At 38.5% G+C, this 27473-nt stretch overlaps 1 protein-coding gene across 4 annotated transcripts in view; it reads left to right on the forward strand.

Annotated features, from left to right (window-relative positions):
- MGAM (maltase-glucoamylase) overlaps window positions 1–27473 on the forward strand; it is a 186717-nt gene that overhangs the window by 20522 nt on the left and 138722 nt on the right. For all 4 annotated transcript variants that reach the window (XM_070514928.1, XM_070514933.1, XM_070514921.1 and 1 more), the window contains 17 exons: window positions 9274–9394; window positions 10416–10525; window positions 11071–11222; window positions 11808–11979; window positions 13710–13809; window positions 16252–16364; window positions 16667–16792; window positions 17837–17968; window positions 18112–18228; window positions 19096–19209; window positions 20271–20355; window positions 21715–21832; window positions 22991–23162; window positions 24433–24549; window positions 25123–25277; window positions 26332–26416; window positions 27189–27245. In XM_070514928.1, coding sequence (XP_070371029.1) covers window positions 9274–9394; window positions 10416–10525; window positions 11071–11222; window positions 11808–11979; window positions 13710–13809; window positions 16252–16364; window positions 16667–16792; window positions 17837–17968; window positions 18112–18228; window positions 19096–19209; window positions 20271–20355; window positions 21715–21832; window positions 22991–23162; window positions 24433–24549; window positions 25123–25277; window positions 26332–26416; window positions 27189–27245 — 2046 coding nt within the window. The remainder of the gene's footprint in view (window positions 1–9273; window positions 9395–10415; window positions 10526–11070; window positions 11223–11807; window positions 11980–13709; window positions 13810–16251; window positions 16365–16666; window positions 16793–17836; window positions 17969–18111; window positions 18229–19095; window positions 19210–20270; window positions 20356–21714; window positions 21833–22990; window positions 23163–24432; window positions 24550–25122; window positions 25278–26331; window positions 26417–27188; window positions 27246–27473) is intronic.

The raw sequence follows: 27473 nt of genomic DNA on the forward strand, positions 1-27473 counted from the left end.
GTGGAGGAGGAGAATGGGAAGAAATTATGAACATGATGCCAGACCAGGCATAATGTTCTAGTGTTGAGGGTATCGATATGCCAGTTAACACTTCTATCATCTTTCTCCCAGGATTACTTATAAAGATCTAAGAGTATAAATTTCCCTTCAGATGGTTCTTTGTTGTGAATCCCATTGTTTCTTACAATAATGGGAGAGAATCCTGTGTCCAGGACAGGATAAAGTAATCTGTCAAACCACTTTGAGTATTCTTGGGAGAGTTTTTTGGAGAGAATGAGCTCCAGGCGTCACTTTCATGGGTCTCAGAAAAAAAAAAAATGTTGTCAGGCATCTAAATCTCTAGTCTTGATCGTTAGTTCTGGGCTTTAGCTGGTTGCAGGGCAGCTTCCCTTGGATAGCTCACTGTCATATCCGCTGAACCCATTTACCTCCTCACCAGCTCTCTTTTCCCTCCTCAGCTCTCAGATTTCTGTTATAGTTCCATTACACTTCTAGTCTCTGAGGTGGAAGCAGCAGAACTTTTGCTTGGCTCTTCCTTTCAACCCTTTTTGTCAGTATTTCATGTACTTTAAAACATTTTACTTCACATATTTCCCAGAATAAGCATTTCATCTCCATTCTCACTGCCATCATGTTAGACCATCACTACCTCATGACTGGATTACTGCAGTAGCCTTCTAGCGTCTCTTCGGAATTCCATTTCTCCCCTATCTATTCCATTACATGCATGACTGAACCTGCTCTGGTGAATATCCTACTTTCACTATATTTCTACCTAACTCGAGTGTTGACGGCATTCATTACTGTACATTGGGTAAAGTCCAAACATTTCATTCTGTCATCTAACACCAAATATTTAACCTTCTTTGTGCGTCTAGAGCCACACTTAGATCCTCCTCCCATGCAGATTTTAGACACAGCTCTCTACGTTTATCCTGAACCTGTCCATTCTGAACGAGTATATCACTTTCCACTTTCTTGATAAAGCCTTTTATCCACAATTCCAGAATTCAGAGTTGAATGATCTCATTGATGGCAGGGAGCAGAAATTTTTAGTGTAAATTCCAGATATCCAGCTAGGGAAAGAGATGGTAGATAATCATTTTAATCTCTTTGATTTTCAGGATTAGAATGTACGGTATAAACACAGGAGAACAAGTTTACCTGCTCAAAACAAACCTGCATGCCTTAAGTAACCATTGCAGAATGGTCAGGCCAAGAACAGTTTACAATTATGTGTTTCCTATGAAAACCAATAATACTAACGGTCATCTTTATTACATTTGAAACGTTACCATATTTCTTATTAAGAAACTTTGTCATTTGATAAAACATATACTTGGTAATTTATTTATTGGCTTATGATGTCTTTTTCCAAATTCTAGTTTCTTATCAATAAGGGTTTAGTGGATCAAATTTTATGATATATCAGCAAGTACATTGTATTTTGCCAAGACTGTTGAAAGTGTCCACCTTCAAAGTTACTCTGTGTTCACACAGCATTAGTTAAGAGCCATGGTACTGCAAAGAGCAGTGAGCTGCAAAATCTCTGATAGAGCCTTAAGTTTATGTTTTATGCCTTGAATTGATAGAGTAGCCATTGGGCAGCAGCATGTTAGGGGACCCAGGGTACTAGGCTCTAGTCTTGGTTTTGTGTCTGAAAAACTCTGTGACTTGATCACTAAGTCACATTTTCTTGCAGACTGTCAAATCCTTATCAGTGAAATGAGGCAGTGTGCTCAGATAAAGGTATTCATAAAACAAATGACTACTGAACGTGTGCCAGGCACGCTACTAAACTCTGTGGTTAACTAGATTTTAAAATAGTGACGTCAAAGGTCCTGGCACATGTACTCTGCACATTCACTGCAGTATGATCTTGGGAACTAGAAGGTCTGGATCACGGGAATTGCAAAGGTGGCATACTCGCTTGAAAGTCTTTGCCGTCAGACTTCACTTTGGGATGGAAGGAAGTGGTCAAGTTAACTTTTAAAACCTGACTCTGAATGCATATATCATAAAATAGCCTATAGTTAAGGCATTTCACTGAGTTGAGATTAATTTTATTCGTTCACTCGTTTGTTCAAACTTGCTGAACATTAAAAATTGCTAGGAAATGTTTTAATGACTAGAAGGTGATTTGGAAGTCCTTGATCATCAAGTGTCTTTCAGCTTCTAAAATTCCTGCCACTGTTTGAAAATGGGATATTTTCCTCATTGCACTTGTATCAAGACTTTTCTGGTTCTACTTTTTGTTTACAATATCAGGTTCTCATGGTATTTTAGAAAATAAAGTCTTTGTTATCTATGTCAACAGAGGGCAGAAGAAATATAGAAACTGGATACTTTAAAAATGGATTTCTATTTCCAATGTTTTTAGGAGTCCCTGCAGGGCAATGATAAAGCTATTCTGAGAAGAGCTTGGCAGCGGTGAGCCCTGTTGCTTCTTACCTATTCCACGTTCCCTCCATGTTGGACTGAAACACCAGCCTCGCTAAAATTGCTCAAGTGCCCTGTTTTCTTAGAGCACAGCCACTCCGTTTATCTACTTCTGCAAAATGAGCTGCCCCAAACTTAATGGCTTAAAACAACGATCATTTTATTATATCTCCTGATTTTATGGGTCAGAGATTTGGGCAGGATTGGGCTGGGTGACTGTCCTGTTCCATGTGGCGTTACTGGGATTACTTGGTGGTATACAGTTGGTGGCTGATCTGGTCTGGAGGGTTCAACATGTCTTCCCTCACCTGCCTGGCACCTCAATGAAGATGGAAATAAGGCTGACCTCACCTGTCCCCTCTCCCTCTCATGTGGTGTCTCCAGCGGGGTACTTGGACTTCTTATATGGTAGCTTTGGGCTGCCAGAGACAGAGGGGAAGTCTGCCAGTCCTCTAAAGGCGAGGCCAGAACCTGTATTGCACCACTTTTGTTGCACTCTGTTGGTCAAATCAGTCAGAGGTCAGGCCTGATTCAACGGGAAGGGCAAAGACCTCACCTTCTGATGGGAAGTGTGTCAGAGAACTTGCAGCCATTGTAAACAGCCACACACAAATGCTTTTTTTGCCTGAAATAGGCATTAGTAAGCGTAAAGGCTGTATAGAGCCACTGGACAATACAGAACGGAGGTGGATGGGACTGCACAGTGTTAGAGGAGCCAGCACAAGCGATAGGTGTTAGGGTGGTTGGCAGGGCTGAATGAGCGAGGCCGGTGCAGATTGGAAGGGAGCCCCCAGTCCCCCCAGTGGTAGGCGATGGCTAATGCTGCTGACTCACTCAGGCCCACTCTCACTTGTTCTCACCTGCTTGCATTTGCTCTTGCAATGTTGCCTTCTTTCTTTTTTAAATGCTACAGTTGCTGAGGTCCTGATTTTTAAAAAAATCTTAGATCTGCTGCTTTCTAATGATCTAATGATGCACACATTCCAAGTCACGTGTAATCTTACCAGTAAATTATTTTCAACTCACATTGTGGAAAGACATGTGGAGTTACTTCTGAGGAAGTTTCTGGTTGATATCTGATTTCTCTTTTGACATATGCTTTTCGGTATAAAGGGCAGCAATTTCTCTTTTTTATATTAAAATATTTGAGAAAGTCTTTTTAAAACCAAAAGACCTACATGCTAAACGTTGTGTTAGGAGAGAGGGTCTGTGACAGATCCCTTTAGACTTTTTCCGTTCCTCGTTTCTACCCATCACTCTGATCAGCACAACGAAGTCTTGGGGTCTTCCTGTTTTTTTCTTCTGTAACAGTACTGAGTCATGGATTATCCATTTTTGTCTTACTACTTCCTGTTTTCTTCTCTTTTCTGCCATCCTTCGAGGAGCGTGAATTACATGTCTCCCAACTATGATTTTCTAGAGAAGTGGTTCTGAGCGTTGGGTACACATTAGAATCACGTGGAAAGATTTTAAAAGATGCTCATGCCCAGGATCCACCCTAGAGTTTCTGATTTAATTCTTCTGGAGTGGAGCCCAGGCATGGTTATTTTTTAAATGTTTGCCAGGTGATTTAAATGTTCAGCCAAGACTGACAATCATTGTTCTAGAGCAGCAGTTCTGAAACTCTGGTCTGATTCAGAATCACTTGGGGGGCTGACAAAGACTGCCCGAGTTCTAGCTTCAGTGCAATAGGACAGGGCTGGGCTTGTGCACATGTGCCAAGTTTTCCAGGTGATTCTGATAGGGACCACAGTTTGAGAGTTCTGGCGTAAGATAGAGCTGACACAAAGGGTGAAGTTGGTACATTTTTCAGCCATTCTTTAGGTTACTGTGTTAGAAGGGATTTTGATGAAAGTATGGAATGTTTTCAGACTGTCTTTTCATATTTATTACGTGTGGTTATTATAGTATTCTTGATAATCCTATATGTGGAAATTCTGGAAATAATGATGAATTTGGAACTCAAAAAAAGGAGGGGAAATTGAGAAAATGGGTAGTTCTTTGTTATTCTCACTTTGGTTTTGATTTTCTTTCTACATAGCACTTAACTTCTTTAAAAGAATTATTAATAAATATTAGAGATGTACAAGAGTATATTACCACTATCCAGCTTAAGAAATAAAACATTATTAGTAGAGATGAATTCCCCCATATACCTCTGCTGTATCTCTGTCCTCTTTAGAAATAAGCACAATTCTGAAGTCGGTAGTATTTATCATGCATTTCTTTGTACATTTACTACCTACATATGTACTTATAAATTATATATATATATATATATACACATATATAACCTATAAATGAAATACATTTTTTTGCGGTTATTTCCACTTAACATTGTGAGATTTATCTATATTGATATGAATTTCCAGTTCATTTACTCTCACTATAAAATGGTATATCAAAATCTTTCTTTCTCCAGTTAATAGAAATTTAGTTTTTTTCCAGTATCTTGCAACTTCAACAATGCTATTCTCACTATTCTTGTACATGTTTTTACTTGTATGTGTAAGGATTTGGATTCACATCTTCAAGTTTGCTGCATATTGCCAAACTGATGTCCAAAATGGTTGTGCAAATTTACCACCTCACCATCATTCTCTGAATCCTCAGTAACAACTGGGATTGACAGCCTTTTGGAGTTTTGCCATTTTGAATGTTATAAAATAGTATCCCGTTGTGGTTTAGTGCTAATTTTCCTGAATATCAGTGTGAGTGAACATCTTTCAGTTGTTTTTTTTCTGTGAATTTCCTCTTTCTATCTTCTGCCCAATTTTATATTGAAATGCTTATCTTCAGCTTTTTTGATTTGTACAAGTTTCTTGTTTGTGTTATTCTGGATTCTAATTCTTGTTTTTATCATATACGTTGCAAATATTTTCTACTGTTATGAGGCCGTGTCCACCTATTTTATGCTGCCTTGATGAACAGAAGTTTTAAATTTTAATAGCGTAGTCAAACTTATATACTCCTATGTTACATCATATCTCATAAACAATTCCAGGAAGATTAAAGGCCTAATGGTGAAAAGGAAAAAAGTTACAACATTTAAAAAAATTATTATTACTAGCCTATCAGCAAGGAGACAAGGGGGCACTGAGGGCATTTTGAATGCTCTAAAGGAATATTATTTTACATCAAATATTTTACTAGAATGTCGAAGTTTAGTTCTAATAAGTTTTCACCAGCATGGGGCATAAAATGGACTTTAATAATCAAATTCATATGATTCCTAGCCCCCAACTTTCAACTTTGAACATTGTTTTTCCTCTCTCCCTCCAAATTTTTCCTCACCTAATAAGGCAATTCCCCACCTGTTCCTAACTGCCTGTTTAATAAGCTCAGATATCCTGCTCTCCACAGAAGCTGAGAATTTATGAACACCATATCTTGAGGCAAGATGGATGATCCAAAAAGAGCTAAAGTGTGGGTGGCTTAAATCTGGACAGGAGAAGAAACTCTCAGCTCACATTGTCGTTGGAATTGTAGCTGCTGACAGTGCCTAAATCATGTCTAAGGGCCAGTGCTTCACAGGACACCGCATCCTCTTCATTTGTGGCTAAACCAACAGCCACCTCTATTCTCAGTTTCCTTCACTGATTCCTTCTCTTCTTCTTCTTTTTATTTATCTTTTTAAATTGAGGTGTAATTGACATACAACATTATATTAGCTTCAGGTAGTGATTCAATATTTGTATACATTGCAAAATGGTCACTGCAATAAGTCTAGTTAACATCTGTCTCCATACATAGTTAAAAATTTGTTGTCTTGTGATAAGAACTTTTAAGATCTACTCTCTTAGCAACTTTCAAATATACGATACAGTGTTATTAACTATGATCACCATGTTGTACATTACATCCTCATGACCTATTTATTTTATAACCGGAAATTTGTACCTTTTGACCTCTTTCATTATTCCTCTGCTTCTATACGACCTCTAAATGTTGTAAATCTCTTCTCTATCTACACTCAATCTCTTGATGGTTTCATCCGGTATGATGTTTATAAATGGCAACTCCTATGTGCTTGCAAATCACAGTTAATGCCTCCAGCCTAAATCACTTTCCTGAATTCCCAGATTTATCTATGCAACTGCCAATTCAGCATCTCCACTTAGATGTTTAATAGATAAATCAAAACCAGCATGTCAAAACTGAACACTCTGTCTCCCACATTTACATCCCGAAACCTGCTCTTCATATAGCCTCCCCCACCTCCTAGTGGCAACTCTAACCTTTTGCCCCTTGCATTTGGAAAAAGTCACAACTTTAAAACAAAAATAAAAGGTTTAATATAATAATATTTATTTTGGATTTCTTTCTATAAATTTTCTTGGTTTTCTACCTAGACAATATTATGTCTGGAAATAATGATAATTTAGCTTCATACTTTTAAATCTTATAAATTTTCTTTCTTTTCTTGTCCTATTGTATTGTTAGGACCTCCAATATATTTTTAATTATAAGAAGTCATAAACATGGGTCACCTAGTCTTTGATTTTACAGGAAATATTTCTAACATTTTGGCATTTAGTAAGATGCTTATTGTAGGTTTTTTGGTAGATTCCCATTACCCAACTAAGGAAGTTACTTTTTATTCCCAGTTTGTGAAGAATTTTATCATGAATAACTGATGAATTTAAATTATACAGTTATTGTGATGACAGTTTTTCTTCTGTCTCATTTTGTGTTTTCCATTTGTTCTGTTCTTTATATACTGCTCCTTACTCCCCCCTCCCTGCAGCCATATACATGTCTTCTTTCCTTATTTTTTACATTTAGGATTTTTCCCCTTAGTTTTCCCCTCGGTCTTATATTGGCAGTCATACAGTATATTACTATTTTGGCAGTTTCTCTTAAATTTTCATTCTCATGTCCAACTTAAAGGGGAATTTTATGCCTTGGGTCTGATTGTTTTTTGTGTGCCTTCAATCCTATTCATGTCGTCATTTTTTATAGTTTCTCTCTACACCTGTTTTCCTGGGTCTCACATACTTTTTACTCTCTTGTTGATAAGCACTGCCCGTGCTCTGCTTCTCTTTCCCCTTCTCCTCATAATTGCTTAGCTCCACTATGGAACCGGTATTTTCAAGTTGGCCAACAGAGAGTGTTTACTTTTCTTGCTACTTTGGTCACTCTTTGATCTCTGCCCTTTCCAGTTCAAGGAAGAAATTATTAAGCTTTGGGGAGCACACAAAACCATTCTGTGCAACACTCTTTTCAGAACCTTTCTCTTTTCGTGTCATACTCAAGTTTCAGCTGAATGGGTTTTGAAAGGAAAAAACAAAACTGCTGATTGAAGTTGAGCACACAGTGAAACCTGATCCCATAGCAATATAAACCACAGATGGACAGAGTTTTTCCATCTCTAATATTTTCTATTAGCATAAAAACTGGCATTTGATTAAATCTAATTTTTCACATATCTAAACAATTTATTTTTGTCTTATCATCTCCAAAGCATTGCCATATCCTCCTAAAAATGTGCTTAGCAGATACTCATCCCAGAGTATAGAAAAAATGAAATGGATAGCAAGAGAACTAAGTTTTGGTCCTTGCCTTCTCAATAGCTATTAAGTAACCTGTGGCAGGTCACCTCACTTCTGTGAACCTTACTTCTCTGGGCCTCAGGTTCTTCATCTGTAAATAATGTAGCAGGAGGTATTAGTTATCTACTGTTGTTTAACAAATTATCCCCAAACTTAATGGCTTAACACCACAAACAGTATTTTCTCACAGTTTTTATGGTCAGAAATCTGGCCTTGGTACAGCTGGGTGCTTTTGGCTCAAAGTTTTTCAGAAGACTGCAACCAAGGTGTCTGCTGGGATGGTGGGATGATGCTTTTCAAGCTCATTCATGTGATTGTTGGCAGAATTCGGCTCCTCAAGGATTGTTGGACTGAGGGCCTCAGTTCCTTGCTGGTTATTGGCCAGAGACCTCCCTCAGTTCCTTGCCATGTGGATCTCTCCACAATACAACATCTCACTTCTCCCACAGTGAGGTTCCAACAGAACAAGTGAAAGAGAGCAAGCAAGACAGGAGACAGAAATCTTTCTGTAATCTAATCTCAGAAACCATATCCCATTATCTTTGCCATATTCTTTTAGTTATAAGTCACTAGGACTAGCCCGCACTCAAGAGGAGAGATGTCTTTGTACTTTTTGTATTTAATCTGGTAGCTTCTCGCAAATTAGTTGACATGAGAAAGGGATTATATTCATTTTAGTCTCCACCTGATTCAGTCATCAATTGTGGTATAAGGCAGGCACCTTTAGTAAATAAGGACTAGAATCTATTTGGATTTCAAGGAACAATTATTTTTCGCCTTGGGAGAAGTTGAGAGAGTATATATATTTATATGTATATACAAGTGCGTATATATATGCCACATATACATAACACACATATATGTAACATACACGTTTAAAAGTCAAAGCAAAATCGATTTGATTTCAAAGCTTCTGAATAAAGTTGATTGCAAAGTCTTTTATTTTTTAATCCGAAACCAATATAAATGAAACTGCATTTGTAATTTTGAGTTGCTGGTGATATAACTATATTGTAGTTTAGAATATTTAACTAAATTTATCAATTTTATTGTGATGACAGATATGGACTATGTTGCAGTATCTATATTGTTATATAATAACAAAACAAGGAAGGACATTGGCCAGAAAAATTAGTTTTGAGTACAAGCTCTGCACAATTTCTCTAAATATCAGTTCCCTTATTTTTAAAATGAGATTGATGATACTACAAGCTCAAATTATGTTTAAAACGATAGTGTTCTGCAAACAAACAGATTTCCTTTGACGAATCTCTTATTTCAGGCCACATGTGACCAGCGTGGCTGCTGTTGGAATCCTCAGGGACCCATAAGGGTGCCCTGGTGCTACTATTCTCAGAGTCATGGTTATCAAATGGAGGACAACCTTGTAAACACAAATGCAGGTAAGCCAGACCATGACGGGGGCTCCAGACCCTCTGGAGGCTGGCTCTGTTTGCTCCAGAGGAGAGCTGTGGTGACATGAAGAGTATTGCTGGGCATGGCCATATCACTGCATGTGACAGAAGGTGGGCCCTACTCTTAATCAAGGACTAGAATCTATTTTAGCATCAAGGAAAATATCACTACCTTGGGAGTTGAGAAACATGTTCTATTTCTGACTCTACATTTATGTACCTTTGTAACCTTGTAAAACATCGTGACCCCTTTGGTTCCCAAGTTTCTAACTGTTAAGGGGAGTGATTTGACCTCAGTAACCTCTGAGGTTACTTATAACTCTAATATAATGTGAGTTTAATGATATGGAAACAATTCCAATTTTATAAACATTTTATGAAAGTTAGTTAGTCAATGTCAGCGTTCATGGACTAAATATCTCCTCTTCTTTCTCCCACCTTAAAATGAAGGGCATAATAATAAACATTCTGGGGGATAACAGGAGGTGACTATCTTGGGGAGGCTCTTAGCATAAAGGAAGAGTCATGCGTCCCCTCCAGAGACCCTTGGATTAAAGGGTTTTTCTAATAAGGTCTCAACTCTCACCTGGCTTATCATGTAACTAGGGAGATGGCATCAATGTACATGGTCACCTTGATGTAAGATGAAAATAACTGAGAAGGAATAATGTATACACACATTGAGGGCTGAGAGTGTAAAGTGTATGTGATTAACAAAGAATGCCTGATGGGCCAGTGGGATGAGAGTTAGGCCTTTTAGGGGAGATTTTCAATCATTTTTTGTAGAAGAGAGGCATGGTTTTTGGATAAGGTAATGACAATCAATGTCCAGCTTCAGAATCTGGTCCCAGGTAGCATAAGTGTATGATGGGGTATCTATCTCTTCCCTTCTTTGGGGAATTAAAGTCTTTTCACCAGCCCCTTTAAAACATAAAGCCTGATTTTTTGTATCTATTGTTTGCAAATGTACACAGCCAGCTATGTAAACCTCTTCCCCTCTACATACTAGGATTCACAGCCCAGTTGAAAAGGTTGCCTTCTCCATCTCTGTTTGGAAATGATGTCAACAATGTCCTTCTCACAGCGGAATGTCAGACATCTAATCGTTTCCACTTTAAGGTAGTTAATTTATTCTTCCAAAATCTTTTTGAGAGGTTCTTCTTCTCTCCCTGATGTCTGCTGTTACTACAAAATAGAAAATTTTGCTAATGGAGGTGTTTTTCTCTGCTGTCATTATTGTTACTTAGCACCTATGTGTTGAAGGCATCTATAGCCTTCCTTCAATGAGATAACTTCCAAAACATGTATTATGAGTTGACTGGTGAGCTTTGGCCATCACTTATTCGCCCTTGATACCATGTGAGATGTAGTAAGGAGGGAAAAGAAAAAGAATTATCACAGCTTTGAAAATTCTAGGGATAGCCCCTCTATGCAGACTTGCAGTGTGTATTTCTACCTAAAGATTAATTTATGCCTAAGAGTTAAGCATTTGAATTTGGTAATATAATGTGAGGTCTACCTCAGACATAATGCCATTTGGATCAGTGCCTGAGTTCCAGTACCATGAGCACAGATATTGGGAAGCACTTGTGTTGTTAAGGATGCTTCTGTTTTGGAAAAACAGAGAAATTCTCATTTTGGCTTTCTGTTCTCTCTCTGGACAGTTAACTGACCAAAACCAGGACAGGTACGAAGTGCCCCATGAACACGTGCAATCCTTCAATGGAAATGCTGCTTCTGCCTTGACCTATGAAGTTATGGTCTCAAAACAGCCATTTAGCATCAAAGTGACCAGAAGAAGCAACAATCGTGTTCTGTAAGTTTTGAAAATCTGTCCAAGGTTCAGACTAGGAAGGTTATGGGGAAGGGAGGTTGCACGCCTGAGGAAGAGTGCATTTCAACAGCATTCCTGAAGGTTGGGAGCCCACTGTTGGTGACCAGACTCTCCACCTACAAATGTATACTTTTTCTTCCTTTCTTCCTTTTTTTGTGTGTGCTTTATTACTAAGTATTTGTTATAGGCCAGGCACTGGGTCATGTCCTTTTTCTGTTTTTTTCTCTGTTTGATCATTTTTTCCTCTTTATCTTTCCCTTTCTTTCCTCCATCAATTTGACCACCTATCCATCCATAACTATTTATGGGACATCTACTATAATATAAGAATAGTATTCTGGTCATGTTGGTATGGTGTCTAGGGGACAAATCTAAGAAATGTGTCACGTGATACCTGTCCTCAAAAAGTCCTGATCTCTTAGTGTCCAGGGAAAAATGTCAGAGGAGGACAAATTGGGCCAATTAAATAGGGGGTATTGAGTGAAATATAAAGAATACTTTGCTAAGCAGTTGTGTTCTCTCCATCCTACTTGCCCACTTGTCCCTGTGTTTCCCATCTGTATCTAGGTTTGACTCAAGCATTGGGCCCCTCTTGTTTGCTGATCAGTTCCTGCAGCTCTCCATCCGTCTGCCGAGCGCTAATGTGTATGGGCTGGGAGAACATGTGCACCAGCAGTACCGTCATGATATGAATTGGAAGACCTGGCCCATATTTAATAGGGACACAACCCCCAATGGGGTAAGCTTTCAGGGTGGGCCCTTCTCCGTTGAATACCGTAGCTTCATTCTTGAAGATCACTCCCAGCAGGACAGTATAATGGGTAAGAGTCAGATTCTAGGATGAGGCTGTCTGAGTCTGAATTCCGGCACTACTACTCACTAGGTATGTGCTTCTGGGCAAGTCACCTCTCTCTGTCTTCAGTTCCTCATCTGTAAAATGGGGGTAATGTACTTACCTCATCGGGTTGTGATGGGAATTAATCGAATTAATACACATAGAGTCTCTAGAAGAGCGTCTGGCATGTAGAAAGTGCTCAATAAATGTCAACTATTTTTCATTTTATTTTAATTTTGAACTAACTAGTTGTGGAGAAAACATTATTAATATCGACTCTGCACAATATGTTGGTTATTATCTTCATATTTTTGGTTGACCTTTATCAATCACCGACTTACCAAATTTGTCAGCAAAATAGAATATCAACTAAAATACTGTATTAATTATTCTTTACGTGAAGAATGTTTGAGACAGTGAAAGAATAGAAGGAATAGAATTTTGTTATTATTGTTCTGTTTTATTTTGTTTTGTTTTGATTGCTAAAACCCAAAGCAGAGTTATTTTCTAGGCTCAGCAATACTACATATAGGTCTTGTTCAGCCACTTTCCTGATTAAGCAGAACTAGCGGCTGGATGAAAGGAGATCAAGGAAATAATTTATAAGTGACTATTTTTATACATTATCTTTACAAAAAAACCTCTGAAAAAATAAATATAATTTATTCCATTTAACAGATGAGAAATTGAGACTCAGAAAAGCCAAATAAATAGCCCAATGTAAAAAAAAGTTTGTAAGTAACAGAGATAAGATCTAATCCCTGGCCTGTCTAATGTAAAGCCCATGCTCCTTACTATACTATATGCTTATCAGGAAAACAGAAAAAGGGTTGAGTCTGAGCTGCTCCTCTGGGAATGGCTGGTGATGGTTGTTTATAAGGAACCTCAGATCCTTGCTACTTGAATGGGCACAACTGTGTGAGAAATGTGGGCTCTCAGCTCCCTCTTGCATTGACTGAATTAGAATCCACTTTTAATCAAAGTTCCTATGTAATTCATATGCATACCAAATTTTGAGAAGTGTTGTTCTAGAGCAGTGATTCTCAAACATGAAAATACGTTGGAATCACCTTGGAAAATTTAGCAAAATATCACTGTCTGCTTCCATCCCCAGGGATTCTGTTTTAATTGGGCTGGGATGCAGCCCAGGTTGAGAACTACTGTTCTAATGTCTTAGAAGGCCAACTCAATTTCTAAAGACTAGCTATCTCAAGTGGAGCTCTGTCTAGTTGCCCATTAGAAAGATGCCTGATTGATATTAGGTTTGATGGAGCTTTTGCAGATGGGGTTAAGTCAAGCCTCTTGGAGACAAAGTTAAGACAAGCCTCTTTGAGAGAAGAGCTTTTTTTGAACTACAGTTTCAAAATTCTTGTTCTCCCACCTCCTGACAGATATCATAAGCTCTCACGTTCCTACTAGATAAATGGTCATAACTGGCTCATTCAATAAGAGAACACTAATTCACTTGAGTAACATTGACCAAATACAGATCTTGTATTTTTAAAATTTATTTGTGCCATTCTGACCATGAGTTCCCTGCTAATTACTCACATCATTAACACTGATTTCCTAATTCATTTCTAGCCATGTTGGGTTTAGATTATTACATGGTAAATTTAATTATCTTTCTACAGGATGGAACTAACTTGTATGGTGCACAGACATTCTTCCTGTGTCTTGAAGATGCTAGTGGATTGTCATTTGGAGTGTTTCTGTTGAACAGCAATGCCATGGGTAAAGGACTAAAGGAATATTCATACAAAAAATCCATAAGAGCAATTTTAAATCTCTTTCTTATGGCACTATGATAAGAAGAACGGAGCCCTTTAAGAATGGCTGAGCCATAGCTTAGCACCTTGTGTGTTCTCTGATTGTTCCATCCCTATTTTGTTACCTGTTGATCCATGGTAGCCATGACTAGGGGTTTCTCTCCTAGCTTATGATTTTGCCAAATCTGGTTGCCTCTGTTGGAGTATTTTCTATTGTAGAGTTAGGACAGCTAACCCTTTCCTATATAATCTGCTCAGAGGCTATTTCTACCAATTTGTTCTTCTCCTTCCTTAGACTTTCATCCACTAGAGGGGTTGATATAATCTCTGGTAGGAAACAGCCAAATTCTCTGGGCCTAATGATGACAGTAGCTGGGCCTAACCAGGGAGCTACAACTGAGCATTGTCACATTCAGACACTCCAAAGGTAGCAAGTTAAAGTGAAGTGACAAGGGTCATGTAGAGTAAGATCAAATTGTTTAAGACCAAGCAGCATAATATATTAGGATTCCAATAAAGTAGCTAACTTCTCCATCTTTGAAGGTTTTAGACTAGGTCAATGATTCTCACCTTTTTTCTGCTTGTACCAATAACAACAGATCCCAGTAGCAATGAATCAATCACCACAGGGGAAGAGGAGATGTATCAGAATCTCCCAGGGTTGACAGTGTGCATAGGATGTTGATCCCCACTCTCTTTTCAACTGCAAATCACTGGATTTGATCAGTGCTACTCAAGAGTGGCCTACAGATGGTTCACAAACTGTTTCAGGTCTATGATAAGATAAGTGTAGAAATTGAGACACAGCATTGCTATAGCATCCAAGTGCATGCATCAATCTTTTTCTAGTAATTTATTTTCATTTTATTTTATGAAGGTATCAGTTTACAATGAATGGGAAAATAAAAGAGTAAAGAACTGATCCTTCATAGCAGATTGTTTGAGGATCACTCTTGGTGATCTAAGAAGATCCTAAGATACCTAATAGTCTAAATATAGACTGAGATAATACAAGGGTCATACAGTTTTAGGTAGTTGAAAGGAACAAGAAAACAAGTCAAGTCAGGCTTAAAAGGAAGGTCACAGGATCCTAGATACTCTGAGTGAGTTGTTCCTCTGACCAAAGTGTACGTTTCAGTAAATCTCCCTAAATGTAAATGAGGGCTATAGGGAGACTTCACTTCTGAGAATGGTGATTGGGGCTTAGATGGATTTTGAATTTATAATATAATCCTGACAATTTTTTAGTTTGGCTCTTGCTTGATATGAGATTCACTGAGGCTAGTACCTCAGTGTGTCTAGTTGGGTTATATTCCTGCCATAACCATGGAGTGTGGGGTGGGAACATGTTCTTTAGTTGTGAATATCAGAGAGGAAAAATTTTTGCTCTACCCTCTTAGTTGTTTTTCTTGGGGGTCTGTGAATTAAACTGATAAAAGACAGATTAGCAGGAGAAAAGACAGGGTTTATTCACATGTACAACATATATACACACACAAAGTGCTCAGTGAAGAGTAACTTAAAGGGGTGGTTAGAATTTGGGGCTTGTATACCATCTTAATAGATAAATGGGAGGGGAGAAAGCACTTATGATAAAACAAATGACTTCTTAGAAGAGGTGGAAGGGATAAAGCGCACTTATGGGAAAACAAAAGACTCTTTTTGGAAAGATAAATGAGCCCTTAGGAGAATGAATGAGAGATACGACGGTCTCGTGACAATGTATATTTGGTTAGGTGCCAATTTATTATCTCAGAGAAGATTAGAGTTGCTCCAGGAGAGGTGATTTATGACAATTGAATTCTTTTTCTCTTCTTGGAAACATCTTTATTACATCTATTCTAACATTTCACTACATGCATTACAGAATGGGTATCACTTCCATTGACTGAAATCACACAGTTCTCAACACAGCTTGCAAGCAGCATTCTTAGAAATGTCTTTATTACGACTTCACTATGTGCATTATAGAATGGGGATCACTTCCATTCACTGAAGTAACAGACAATGAGTTCTTTTGGGAGGCTCTACTTTTGGTTAGATAAAGGATTTCAGAAGTTTGAATGTTTTCAGCTTAAAATAATTTTTATTCCACAGTGCCTTATTCTGGACCCCGTCACGAACCTGGTTGCTTTTTCATGAGAGATTCAGTCCTGACAAAGGGTTTAAGATGCTCAAGTCACCAGTTATAGAAATCCATCACACACACAAGCACAACATGCTTTGGCTCTCATGCACTGTGAGGGTAAACTTTGATCATCAGAGTTGGTTCCTCTGTATACAACCTGAGGCATTGGGACCACTTTATTAATGTTCAGATGGTTGGTGATCCTCTGGCCTAAAACTTTGTGATCATCACTCTAGAATAAATTCTAATTTTTATTTTGCTCATTTTTAATCTTTCTAGAGGTTTCTCTCCAGCCTGCCCCGGCGATCACTTACCGCACCATCGGGGGTATTCTTGACTTCTATGTGTTCTTGGGAAACACGCCAGAGCAAGTCGTTCAAGAGTATCTGGAGGTAAACTTATCGTATCATGATTATGACTGAGAAAATCCTAAATAGCACAAAGAAAAGTAAATTTAATAGGCAAATGTGACTCATAAAAACCTGCTATTATAAGTAATTATAAATCTGCTATTACAAATTGACTCTACCGTCAATGATTTATGAAAGCGCTGGGAAAATACGCTAACATTCTAACATTAACGAAATAGTGTGTTGGAAAATGGAGTATGTTTTGTGCCCCCAAGTCAATGCTTAGAAAATGTTTTATTAAAAATAGAGTATTTGCTCGCTTTCATTTCACATATTTCCTTCAGCTCATTGGACGACCAGCCCTACCTTCATACTGGGCACTTGGATTTCATCTCAGTCGTTATGATTATGGGAGCCTGGACAACATGAAAGAAGTCGTGGAGAGAAATCGTGCAGCACAACTTCCTTACGTAAGTAAGGCTTTAGAAAATCCTCCAAAAATTCCTTTGGGGAACTAGAACAACTGTTTATACCTTCTCTCCCTGACTTAAAAAAAATATGCAATAAAAAGTTTTATATATTCAGAATGTTAGACTTTTTTAGTGGGTCAGCCATTACTTCAAAGAACTAGTTCTCCTTTGTAGGAAATAGTACTTCGAGACCACAACTGTGAGGTTAGGAGGAAATCTGTTCCTGTTTCTATTTTTCTTATCACATATTTTGTTTGTTAAATTTTCTAATGCTTACCTGTATTGACTACATTTTGCATAATGTATTTTTATTTTGGTTCTCAAGGCATTTCTTTCCCTTGTTTAAGTGAGCAAAAGGATACAGTACATGCACGTAACACAATATTTCTGTTTTGAATGGCTAAATTTGAATGTGTTGATTATGTTGGAGGCTGTAATGGGAAATGAAGGTTTAGAAGAGATGCAAAGGGAAAAGCCCCAAAATCTCTGGACTAATCCTCTTCTCTCCCACCCCATTCCCTTTGAGGCAGACAGGTAAGTTCTAGAGCAAGAGTCAGTTTCCCTCTGGGCTGCACTATTTTTATGCAGGTCAAACTAGGAAAGAGTAATTGCCAAAGAAGCCTTGAAGCAGAAAAGAAGTAAGAGAAGAGAATATGGGGTTGGAAAATGAGGGAGAAGTGGGGAGACAATCCCTTCCCCTCTTTATCTTGTGGGTAGAGTAAAATTTAGGTAACGCATGTTTTTGATAGCCCTTGTGATTTGTTGTAATTGTTGTGTTTGGTTAGTTTGATGCTCTAGTCAACAGGTAAGATGCTGCAGTTAACCTGATTGCAGCATCTTAGACCTTAGGGAACCAAAGGATTCTTTGGTTTTGAAATTACCCTTCGAAAAGAAGCTCTGAGATGCCAGGGGCCGATTAAGAACTCTGTGTAGAGTCCAGCAGAGTCAGTGTTCATTGTGAATAATAGCAATGATAATTTGACTGACTCATTTTAATAGGGAAATTTCTAGATGCTAAATTGTGGACTTTGTGCATCCTTTCAGGACGTTCAGCATGCTGATATTGATTATATGGATGAGAGGAAGGATTTCACTTATAATCCAGTAGATTTTAAAGACTTCCCAGAGTTTGCTAAGGAGTTACACAATAATGGACAGAAACTCATCATCATTGTGGTATGTCCACCCTCTTTTCCCCCAAATCAGATACTTGATCCTCCTTATCACTACACATACCTTGTGCTCCTTTGTCCACCAATTCCCAATCTCCTTTAAATGTCTTTAGCTTAAAGTTAGGTCCTTCATTGTATTTTCTTTAGGATCCAGCCATCTCCAACAACTCTTCCCCAACTCAACCCTATGGCCCCTATGACAGGGGTTCAGATATGAAGATATGGGTGAATGCTTCAAATGGAGTGACTCCACTCATTGGGGAGGTAACTTAATGGGGAAGTTGGGGGCTGGTGAAGGGGCTGTGGCAGTGTGTGTGTAATTGTTTTGTTTTGCATTTTCAGATGTCTTATATATGCTGGAGATAAACCATCCCTTTTCCTTTCATCCCCAAATACCTACCAGCCATCTGAGCTCTTACATTCCCTTCACAGCCAAATCCTTTTAAACAATAGCCTAACATACTGAATATCCACTTCCTCACCTCTTATTTGCTCTTCAGCTGACTGCAGTCTACTTTCTTCCCCCATCGCTTCACTGATATTGCTCTGCCAAATGGCACCAGTCACCTCCTAACTGGCAAATCTAACAGAACTGTTTCATTCCTCTGTTTCTCTATAGTACTTGACAAGTTTGATCACTTCTTTCTCAAATCTTTATTTTTCCTCATTTTCCATGAAGATGTTATCTGCTAGCTCACTTCTAATACCTCTGATTGACCTGAGTGCATAGTGTCAGAGAGGAAGTGGATAAGAAAGGAGCAGAGATAAGTAACTGATGCTCGGAACCCTCAATGTGTAATGGATCAGTTGAAATTTATATAGTACTCTCCCTCATTTACTATCCCCAAAATTGAGAGTAGAGAAATTGAGAAAGAACAGTGAAGCAGAGTTGAAGATTAACAAGGATTTAAACATTTTTTTAAAAATAAGTTTCTCCTCAAGTGACTATTTGACTCCTCCTGACATTTCTTCTGAGTATTTGGAGTGCTTCACATTCTTAACTGAAAAGGACGTGTGCCTGGTCCCCTCTGTTACTATGAAAATATCAGGAATTTCTTTTCTAAGTACTCTTTTTAAATCTATATTCATTTAATTTACTCTAATCAATGTTTTTTCTTTTTCCTCCTGCAGGTCTGGCCTGGAAAAACTGTGTTTCCTGATTATACCAACCCTCAGTGTGCTGTTTGGTGGGCAAGGGAATTTGAACTTTTCCACAACCAAGTGGACTTTGATGGAATCTGGATTGTGAGTTCTTAATACTTTGAATAGTAAATGACTAAACGTTCAGATTGCGTATGTCTATATCTTTGGGTAATGAAGCACAGGGAGAAGAGGAGGAGAGGAAAGCAAGTATGGCAATAATTCTAAGTATTACATCTTACTATTGAAATAATCTTACCAAAGCATGTAGCTTAGGATCAAAATCAGATTGTCAGAGCTGGAAGTAAACTTAGAAATTTAGTTTTTCCAAGTCCAGCTCTTCTTTTACAAATGAATGAACTGAAGTAAAAATAGAATTATACACTCCTTACTGTGTCGCAAAGTACTCGAACTGTTCAATTGTCAGGTCAGGGCTCTTTCATTGGGACATGTTTGACAAACTGATCAGAGCCAAAGTACCCAGGCGGATGACAAAACTGTGGCTGCAGTCAAAGCAAATGTCTCACATACTATCAAATGAAAAAAACACAAAGCAGCTGATGTTCAGAAAAATTTAGGGAGCTTTAGAGTTGAACATTTTTCTATTTATAAGAGAACTGTATAAAATTCAAACAACACAGAGCTAAAAAGATGAAAACAAAAATCCTCTAAAATGATATCAACCAAAGACATCCACCATCAATATTTTCGTATGCATCTTTCCAGACCCCTTGCTTGCACAGCTGTTGGCACACTTTCTCACTCTCTCTGCATATGTGTGTGTTTATATATGTATATATATTTATGTGTGCGTATTCATAGCTATATTTGGATATATAGAGAATACATAGGTTGATATATATCTATATAGAGAGAGTCATATAAGTTGAAATACTTTTTCACCTAATATGTTTGGAAATTTTTCCTTTTCAGTGAGTATAGACAAAAATCATTATGAAGGGATTTTAAAAAACATTTCCATGAGACTTTCAATGGGTAGAGAAGACAAGAACATCTATTTCTCTCCGTGTACATAAGAACCTATTTAAAAAAGAAACGTCTGGAATAATTTCTCTGACTCCTCAAAAAAAAAAAAAAGATGCCATCAGTCCAACATAAGTGAACATGTTACTTTGTCTTAATAGTTTCTGCTTTTTGTCTTGTAGGATATGAATGAAGTCTCCAATTTCATTGATGGTTCCGTTTCAGGATGTTCCACAAGCGATCTAAATTATCCCCCATTCACTCCCAGTAAGCCTTGGTGGTTAGTCTGGTTAAAGTGGCAATGTGTATTTGACATTTTAAATGCATAAGGATAGGTATGAACAACCTGGCAAAGGAGTTTATACATAAATGTGCATAGGTAAGGGAAAATGTGGGTAATACATAAAGAAAACTAGGAAAGAAAATCAAAACACTCCATGCTTTCCTAAATGAGGCATAAATTCAAAAGGGGCAATCTAGTCCTTCTACCTACAGTCTGAGCTTTTTCTAAGGGAGGGTCCAGAGAAGATAAGGTGCAGAAGCCAGAGGCTAGTGCTAGTTTATCTTGCTCTTAAATGTGTACCCCACGCCAGGTCGGGGCTTACCAAAGAGAGACCAGGTTTGGCCTTCACATGAGGGTCAAGTCTGGTGATGACAGGAGTGTGAAGAACAGACGTGAACCATAGGATGAAAGGAAGCCAGAGCCCAGGGCTTGGGAGGTCAAAGTCAGAGTCAGTGAATATGGTGCTAGTGAGAGTTGATTGGGTTGAACAACACTGTTTATCAGGGTGTGGCCCTAGATTCACAGCGTTGTTGTAGTTGGAAGAAAGCTAGAGGCTCATAAATTGTATCTTGATTAAGAAAGAAAGGAAGCTGCTAGAATTATAGCATCTTACAAAGACTTCCATTCTGGTGGAAAAATAGGTAATTGGGGCAGATGGGTCAGAATTAAACGTTGAGGGACTTGGATGGGAGGCTAAACTGTTTATACTTCATTCTTTTGATGATAGAAGCTATTTATGTTTTGGTAAGAGGGAAATATGATGGTAAAATGGTTTTGGAAGTATTAGTCTGGCATTAATGTGCAGTATGAATTAGAATATATATAAGAAGTAGAAAAACCATTCAAAACTCTTGCAATAGTTAAGATCCACGGGTAATTTGGATCCGAAGCAGAGTGGTGCAATGGGAACAGAGAAGAATAGATGAATGAAAGAGGCATTGGGAAATCATCCTTTGTAATATATGGCCAAGGGAGAGAAGGGGTGAGAAATTAATTTATACTTCCATCCAATATTTTTATTCTTGGGCCAAGTAATTTAGCTCAGTTTGAAGAATTCAGATTGGGCCTCAAGTCTACCTGTATCCTCTTGCTTCCAAAGGCCTGCCTCTAATCACATGAGTGCCCAGGTGGGAGGATATGTATAGGTCAACACAATTTATTTATATGTCAGGGAAACTACTCCAAATGTATAGCCCTCTGATCGTGAGGAATCTGTATGATCATTTACAGAATGGCCACAATAAATGCCTACCCAGGGAGCCACAATTTCAAGTTCTGTGATAGTCAAAGAGCAGGCAGTGTGCATCTTGAGCTCTCGTTGACTGACCCTTCTTTTGTCCCAGGAGTCCTTGATGGGTACCTGTTCTCCAAGACTCTCTGCATGGATGCAGTGCAGTACTGGGGCAAGCAATATGATGTCCACAATGTGTACGGCTACTCGATGGCGATTGCCACAGCAGAGTAAGACCACTATTGCTATGGACTTAGTACCTGATCAAATTATTGATCTTGATAGCAGGCCAGGTGACTCATGTGTATTACTTTTTAAAACTCAGCAAGATAAGTGTGTTTATCATTATTGATTGAATGAAGAAGCTACCTAGCACATAGGGAAGAAGGAATCTAGTAAATATTTATGAAATGTGTAAAATGAAAGAATTAATTGAAGGTAGGAAGAAAGAAAGAGGAGTAACTGACCAAGGTCAAACAGCTAATAAATTGTAAAAGCAAAATTAAAGCGCATTTCTTCATGAACCCGAAACCATGTATTTTCTTCTCTGCCGCACTGCATAGACTGGAGTATGGAGGGTTAAGTAACCTGTAGACGTGCATGTGCTTTGGGGTTTTAAATACTGGCTCAGAATCCTTCTACTGTGCTCTGTCTACCTTTGAGTGTGGATTCAAATTCTGTAGTGAGGAAAAGGTATTGAGAGTTTATTCTGCTTAACTGTGACTCTGACAGCAAGAAGCCACAGCAAAACCACTTCCATTCATTAGCAACGTCATGGGTACAACTTTAGCTTTTTTGAAAGTTGTTGAAAAAATTATAGAGTAAAAGTTTTTAAGTATATGTATAGACTTCTAATTTTAAAAATATAGCGATATATATTTATATTTAATTATAAAAGTACACACATACATAGATAATTTTAAAAGGTCTTTTCTTATTACAAAATTATGACCAAAGTATTTCTACTTAAAAAGAATTTAAGTTCCAAAAGGCCATTCATCAGTCCATTTTTGAATATGTCTGAAATCACAGAATATGAGAGACCAAGTTTACATATACATGTAAAGTTACATATCTTCCATAAAATTGTATACCTCTAGTCTGTTCCATAAAATTGTATACCTCTCGTTACTAGCCTCTTCAAGGCTGTTTTTGAAATTCTTGGAAGTTACGGAGTTAATGATGTATGTAAAACACCTTAATACAAAACAAACCACAAACATGCTTAATGTGTAGACTGCTCCCGAAAGCAACTCTAATCTTACTGGGAGAGAACCGGAACAGAAGAATGGGGTATTAACTTTTTAGATCTTTGGTATTGTTGGTGTATCCCCTGGGCTGAGACACTAAGGTCACACGTTGACTCCCTAAGTCTCTCTCCTTTTTAGAGCGGTCAATACTGTGTTCCCTAGTAAGAGAAGCTTTATTCTAACCCGTTCTACCTTTGCGGGATCTGGCAAGTTTGCAGCCCATTGGTTAGGAGACAACACAGCCACCTGGAATGACCTTCGATGGTCCATCCCTGGCATCCTTGAGTTCAACCTTTTTGGTATCCCTATGGTGAGTCCACATTCCAAGCTCTCTTATGAACCTCAATCCCCAGAAAGCCTCATTCTAGAAAGTTTTCAAACCATAAAGCTCTTCTCTTCTACCCTCTATAGCCCAGGGATTTAATGTCTTGAGAACATGTATTTCATCTACATCAATATGGCTTTAATACTATGAATTCTTTCCTGTATTTACTTCTAAAGATAGAAGTGCAACCTTGAAATGACATCATTGGAATATTTCTTTCTATTAAAGTCTAACATACATACAAAAAAGTGTACGTATCCTTAAGTATACAGTTGAAGAATTTTACAAACTGAACACATCTGTGTATCCAGCACCAAGATGAGGAAATGTAACATTGCCAGAACCCTAGAGGTGGCCTTGGCATCTTTTAATTAAATTCAACATATGTATTTCCTGAGCTCCTACTATGTACAAGACACTGAGCTAGGTATGCATGGTGAAGGTGGAGAGAAGCAGAAATATAATAACAGAAACACATTGTCTTTGCTCCAAAAGTTTAAAATTTAGTAAGAGGAGACACATATGTAAGCAAATAATAATGATAAGCTAGGGTAAAAGTCCCAACAGGGACAAAGAAATTAAATGTTACGGGAGATCCTGAGAAAGGGACTTATTAACTCTGACGTGCTTATGAAGAACAGAGGGAGTCAGAAGAGGGAGTCGAGAAACTTCATGGAAAAGATGGTACTTGAGTTTAACCTTGAAAAGTGGGTATATTTCCTCAGACTAATTTGGAGAGTTCATTTTAAGATTGAGAAATGAACATGAGCAAAAACAGTAAGGAAGAGAATTTGATGTGTCTGTAAGATTTGGTGTCTAGGACTAGAATGGGAAATGATGCTGGAAAGATGAGTTGGAACCAAGTTTTGAGGAGCTAATAGGATAAGTAGCAAGGAGACCTTGGGGATTTTTGAATAGGTGAATGACATGATCAGATTTAGGCTTTGGAAAATTAATTCTGATAGTGGTGTGGCATGTCAAGTGTTTTACTTACATTATCTCATTTGCTAAAACCCCGGGTAGCTAATTAGTGCCCCCTTTAACAAAATTAGGAAACTGAGGTACAGAAAGGTGAAGTAACTTACTCAGTCACCTGGCAGTAAAGAGTAGATACAGGATATAACCCAATTCGATCACACTATGTTCACCATCTCTGTAAGATGTTAGCAAAGTTCAGTTGAGAGGTCCATGATAGAAAGCAAAGGGGGGATGCGGATGAAAGTAAGGTATACACACTGTCTGTGTGTCCTTCCAGGTGGGTCCTGACATATGTGGCTTTTTCTTGGATTCCTCTGAAGAGCTCTGCAGGCGGTGGATGCAGCTGGGAGCATTTTATCCATTTTCCAGGAATCACAATGGCCAAGGCTACAAGGTAAGTCTCCCAGGGGATATGATCAAAATAAATTTGGCATACATTAGGACTGGATCTATCTGCATCCTCACTAAGAGATCTGTGGAGCCAGCCTCCTACCTGGTGCTTCACTTAGGCTAATTTGCACCACTCTTTGCAATTAACCAGGACCTCTGATGCACCATTAACATGCTCTGCTGCCGCAGCCTCTGCTAGTCCTACTGCTGCCAGCAAGGAAATGGCGAGTCTGTGAAGGTTTTTTAAAATCAAACCTCTGTATAGTTTATCTTCATTGCTCATTTTGTAATGAGCATCAAATGAGGAAATACTTCAAAATTATTTAAATGGCGGTCTCCCAAGAGAGCACTCCTAAAGAGTGAATGAGGGTGACGGAGTTGCAAGGTGAAGAACGGCCACTTACTTGGTGAAATGATCTCCCTTTGCCAATTGTACAGTTCAAAGTAAAGTTTGCAACCCAGGCCCCAGGTCTTTCAGGAAGGAAACTCTTGGTTGCGATGAATGGGGTCTGGAGTTCTTCAGATGCTTCTGTTATTCATAGCCAGATCACAATTATAACCTCTTGTTTCCTCCCAGGCCCAGGATCCTGCCTTCTTTGGAGCTGACTCTCTGCTGGTGAATTCCTCCAGGCACTACCTTACCATCCGCTATACTCTATTGCCATATCTCTACACCCTCTTCTACCGAGCTCACAGCCGGGGGGACACGGTGGCCAGGCCCCTTCTGCATGAGTAAGTTCCCCTAATCCAAAGAAATTTTGTTAACACAACTGGGTGATATTGACTGTATCATCAAATATAAGAATGAAAATTGAAACAATTCAAACAGTTATTCAGATACATATTTTATAACCGGAATACCCAGTTGGTATTTGCAAGGCTATTGCTGCCTAGATACTATTCTTGGGGTGTATTTAAGTGTTATACCTGTTCCCTTTTGGGGAGAGAACTAGACTAAAGTCATGAGAGTCAGGGTCTTCTCTTTCTTCTGCCACCAACTAACTCTATATCTTAGACAAATCACTTGAGTTCTTTAATGCTTGGTTTCTTTAGTCTTAATTTAAAGCATTTGGTAGCTTGAACGTTATGGTGTCTTCTGTAATGCAGTATATATTCAGGCTCTAGGAATGAGCCTGTTGTTTATGTACAAATAAGAATATTGTAGAAGATTTCTAGAATTTTTATTGTGAGCCAATGAGCATCTCTAAGTTGACTCTAAAAAAGGACGCTTGAGGCTTTCCTTGACAAAATACACTTAACTCTCTCATGTGTCTGACATTTTAGCCCCTCAGGCATACATCTGCACTATTATATATTCATTATTGTGGATAAGTTTTTCATCTCCTGGAATTCCCTGTTAAAAGGCAGACATCCTAAAAGAGAAAAGAGTAAAATTTTAAATTATCTGCTATTTTTCATGATCAGATCCAGTTCTTTCTTGATTCAGTTGAGTTCAGTTGATAGTCAGCTAAAGTTTTAAAATATATTTCTCATTTTATTTGTTTTTTAAAGGGGAACGTGTCAAATAGAATTACAGCTTGAAGCCTGCCTAGCATAGATACTGGAATAGGAACTTCTGTCCAACTTGGGGGAAGAGCAGGAGGGTATCTGGGCTGGGGAAAATGGATCCATCTACAGGAGCGGGTAGGTGGGGGTTGAATAGGTGTCACAGAACAATTTGCGGGGTTTGCACCAGGCAGGGGACCTGCATGTTTTGGACAGCCTGGGGGCAGAGCTGCCAGGAAGCATTGGCCCAAATCTCAGTGAATGTCTGTCTGATCTCCAGGTTCTATGGTGACAGCAGCACTTGGGATGTGCACCAACAGTTTTTATGGGGGCCCGGCCTCCTCATCACTCCAGTTCTAGAGGAGGCAAGTGTTCCCACAGAGACACACTGGTGGTCTCTGCCTCTGCTCCTGCTACCTTCCAAACTCTTCTCTCTTCTTGGAACCATTTATCTTCTCTTTATTCCAAACCCATTTCCAATACATGTGGCTGAGTCAGCATTGAAGAGAGTGTGCTGGGGTTTTGGTAAGTTGTATATCTGATACTTACACAGTTTTCTCTCTAGAAGTCTTTTGTCTTGACCAAGTTTGCAATCAGTGTAGAAGCATCTACTGGTGATTCGGGTTTAAGAATGGTCCTATTTGTCGTCCGATTCTCATAGCAGATCATTACTTGCTACATGAGGTACAGGCGGAATGGAGCAGTGCCCCAGCACTCATTCTAAGGTCAGGCCAATCAGGGTGTGATTGTTGCCTGTGCTACTTAGTACCAGTGTGGTTTGGGGCAAGTTATCATGCTGGTTCCTCAGCTGTAAAGGTGAGGTAATCATAGTAGCTATTACTGAGGACTGTTGAGAAGGGTAAATGAGGTAATCACTGTAAAGCTGGAATTTTTATGACACCTTTCAATGTTATTATTATTCCTAACATGGTTCCATTTGGGATTTTGCTCTGAGTTGGCAAGTTATTGCTTCTATTATTCCTATTAGAAGAAAGGCACGATTTGATAAAACAGAAAAAAGAGGCCATTTATGCATTCTCAGTATACAGTTAAGAAGTTCCCTAGGAATGCTAAGAAGTCCATTTTATCTCATTCAGAGACTGGGTCATGAAGAATAATATTTTGTTTTAATTTCAGGGTGCAGAGAAAGTGATGGCATATATGCCTGATGCTGTCTGGTATGATTATGAGACTGTAAGTAGCTTTGACTTTTCTTAAGCTCTTCAAGACCACAGCTGCAGCTGAGTAGATGAGATACCCCTAGAGAGAGACACCTATCCATGCACTGAGGAGTGTTTCTATAGTGTTTTCTGTAATTTCATAACAGAGTTGATAAAGTAAGACTAGGTCACAACATCAGTCATGATGAAATCTGCAGAAAATACTTCCATATAATTTATTCAGCAATAAGATAAAGACTCA

Source organism: Equus asinus, chromosome 1 (assembly GCF_041296235.1).
Source record: "Equus asinus isolate D_3611 breed Donkey chromosome 1, EquAss-T2T_v2, whole genome shotgun sequence".
In the NCBI taxonomy this organism is placed as follows: domain Eukaryota; kingdom Metazoa; phylum Chordata; class Mammalia; order Perissodactyla; family Equidae; genus Equus; species Equus asinus.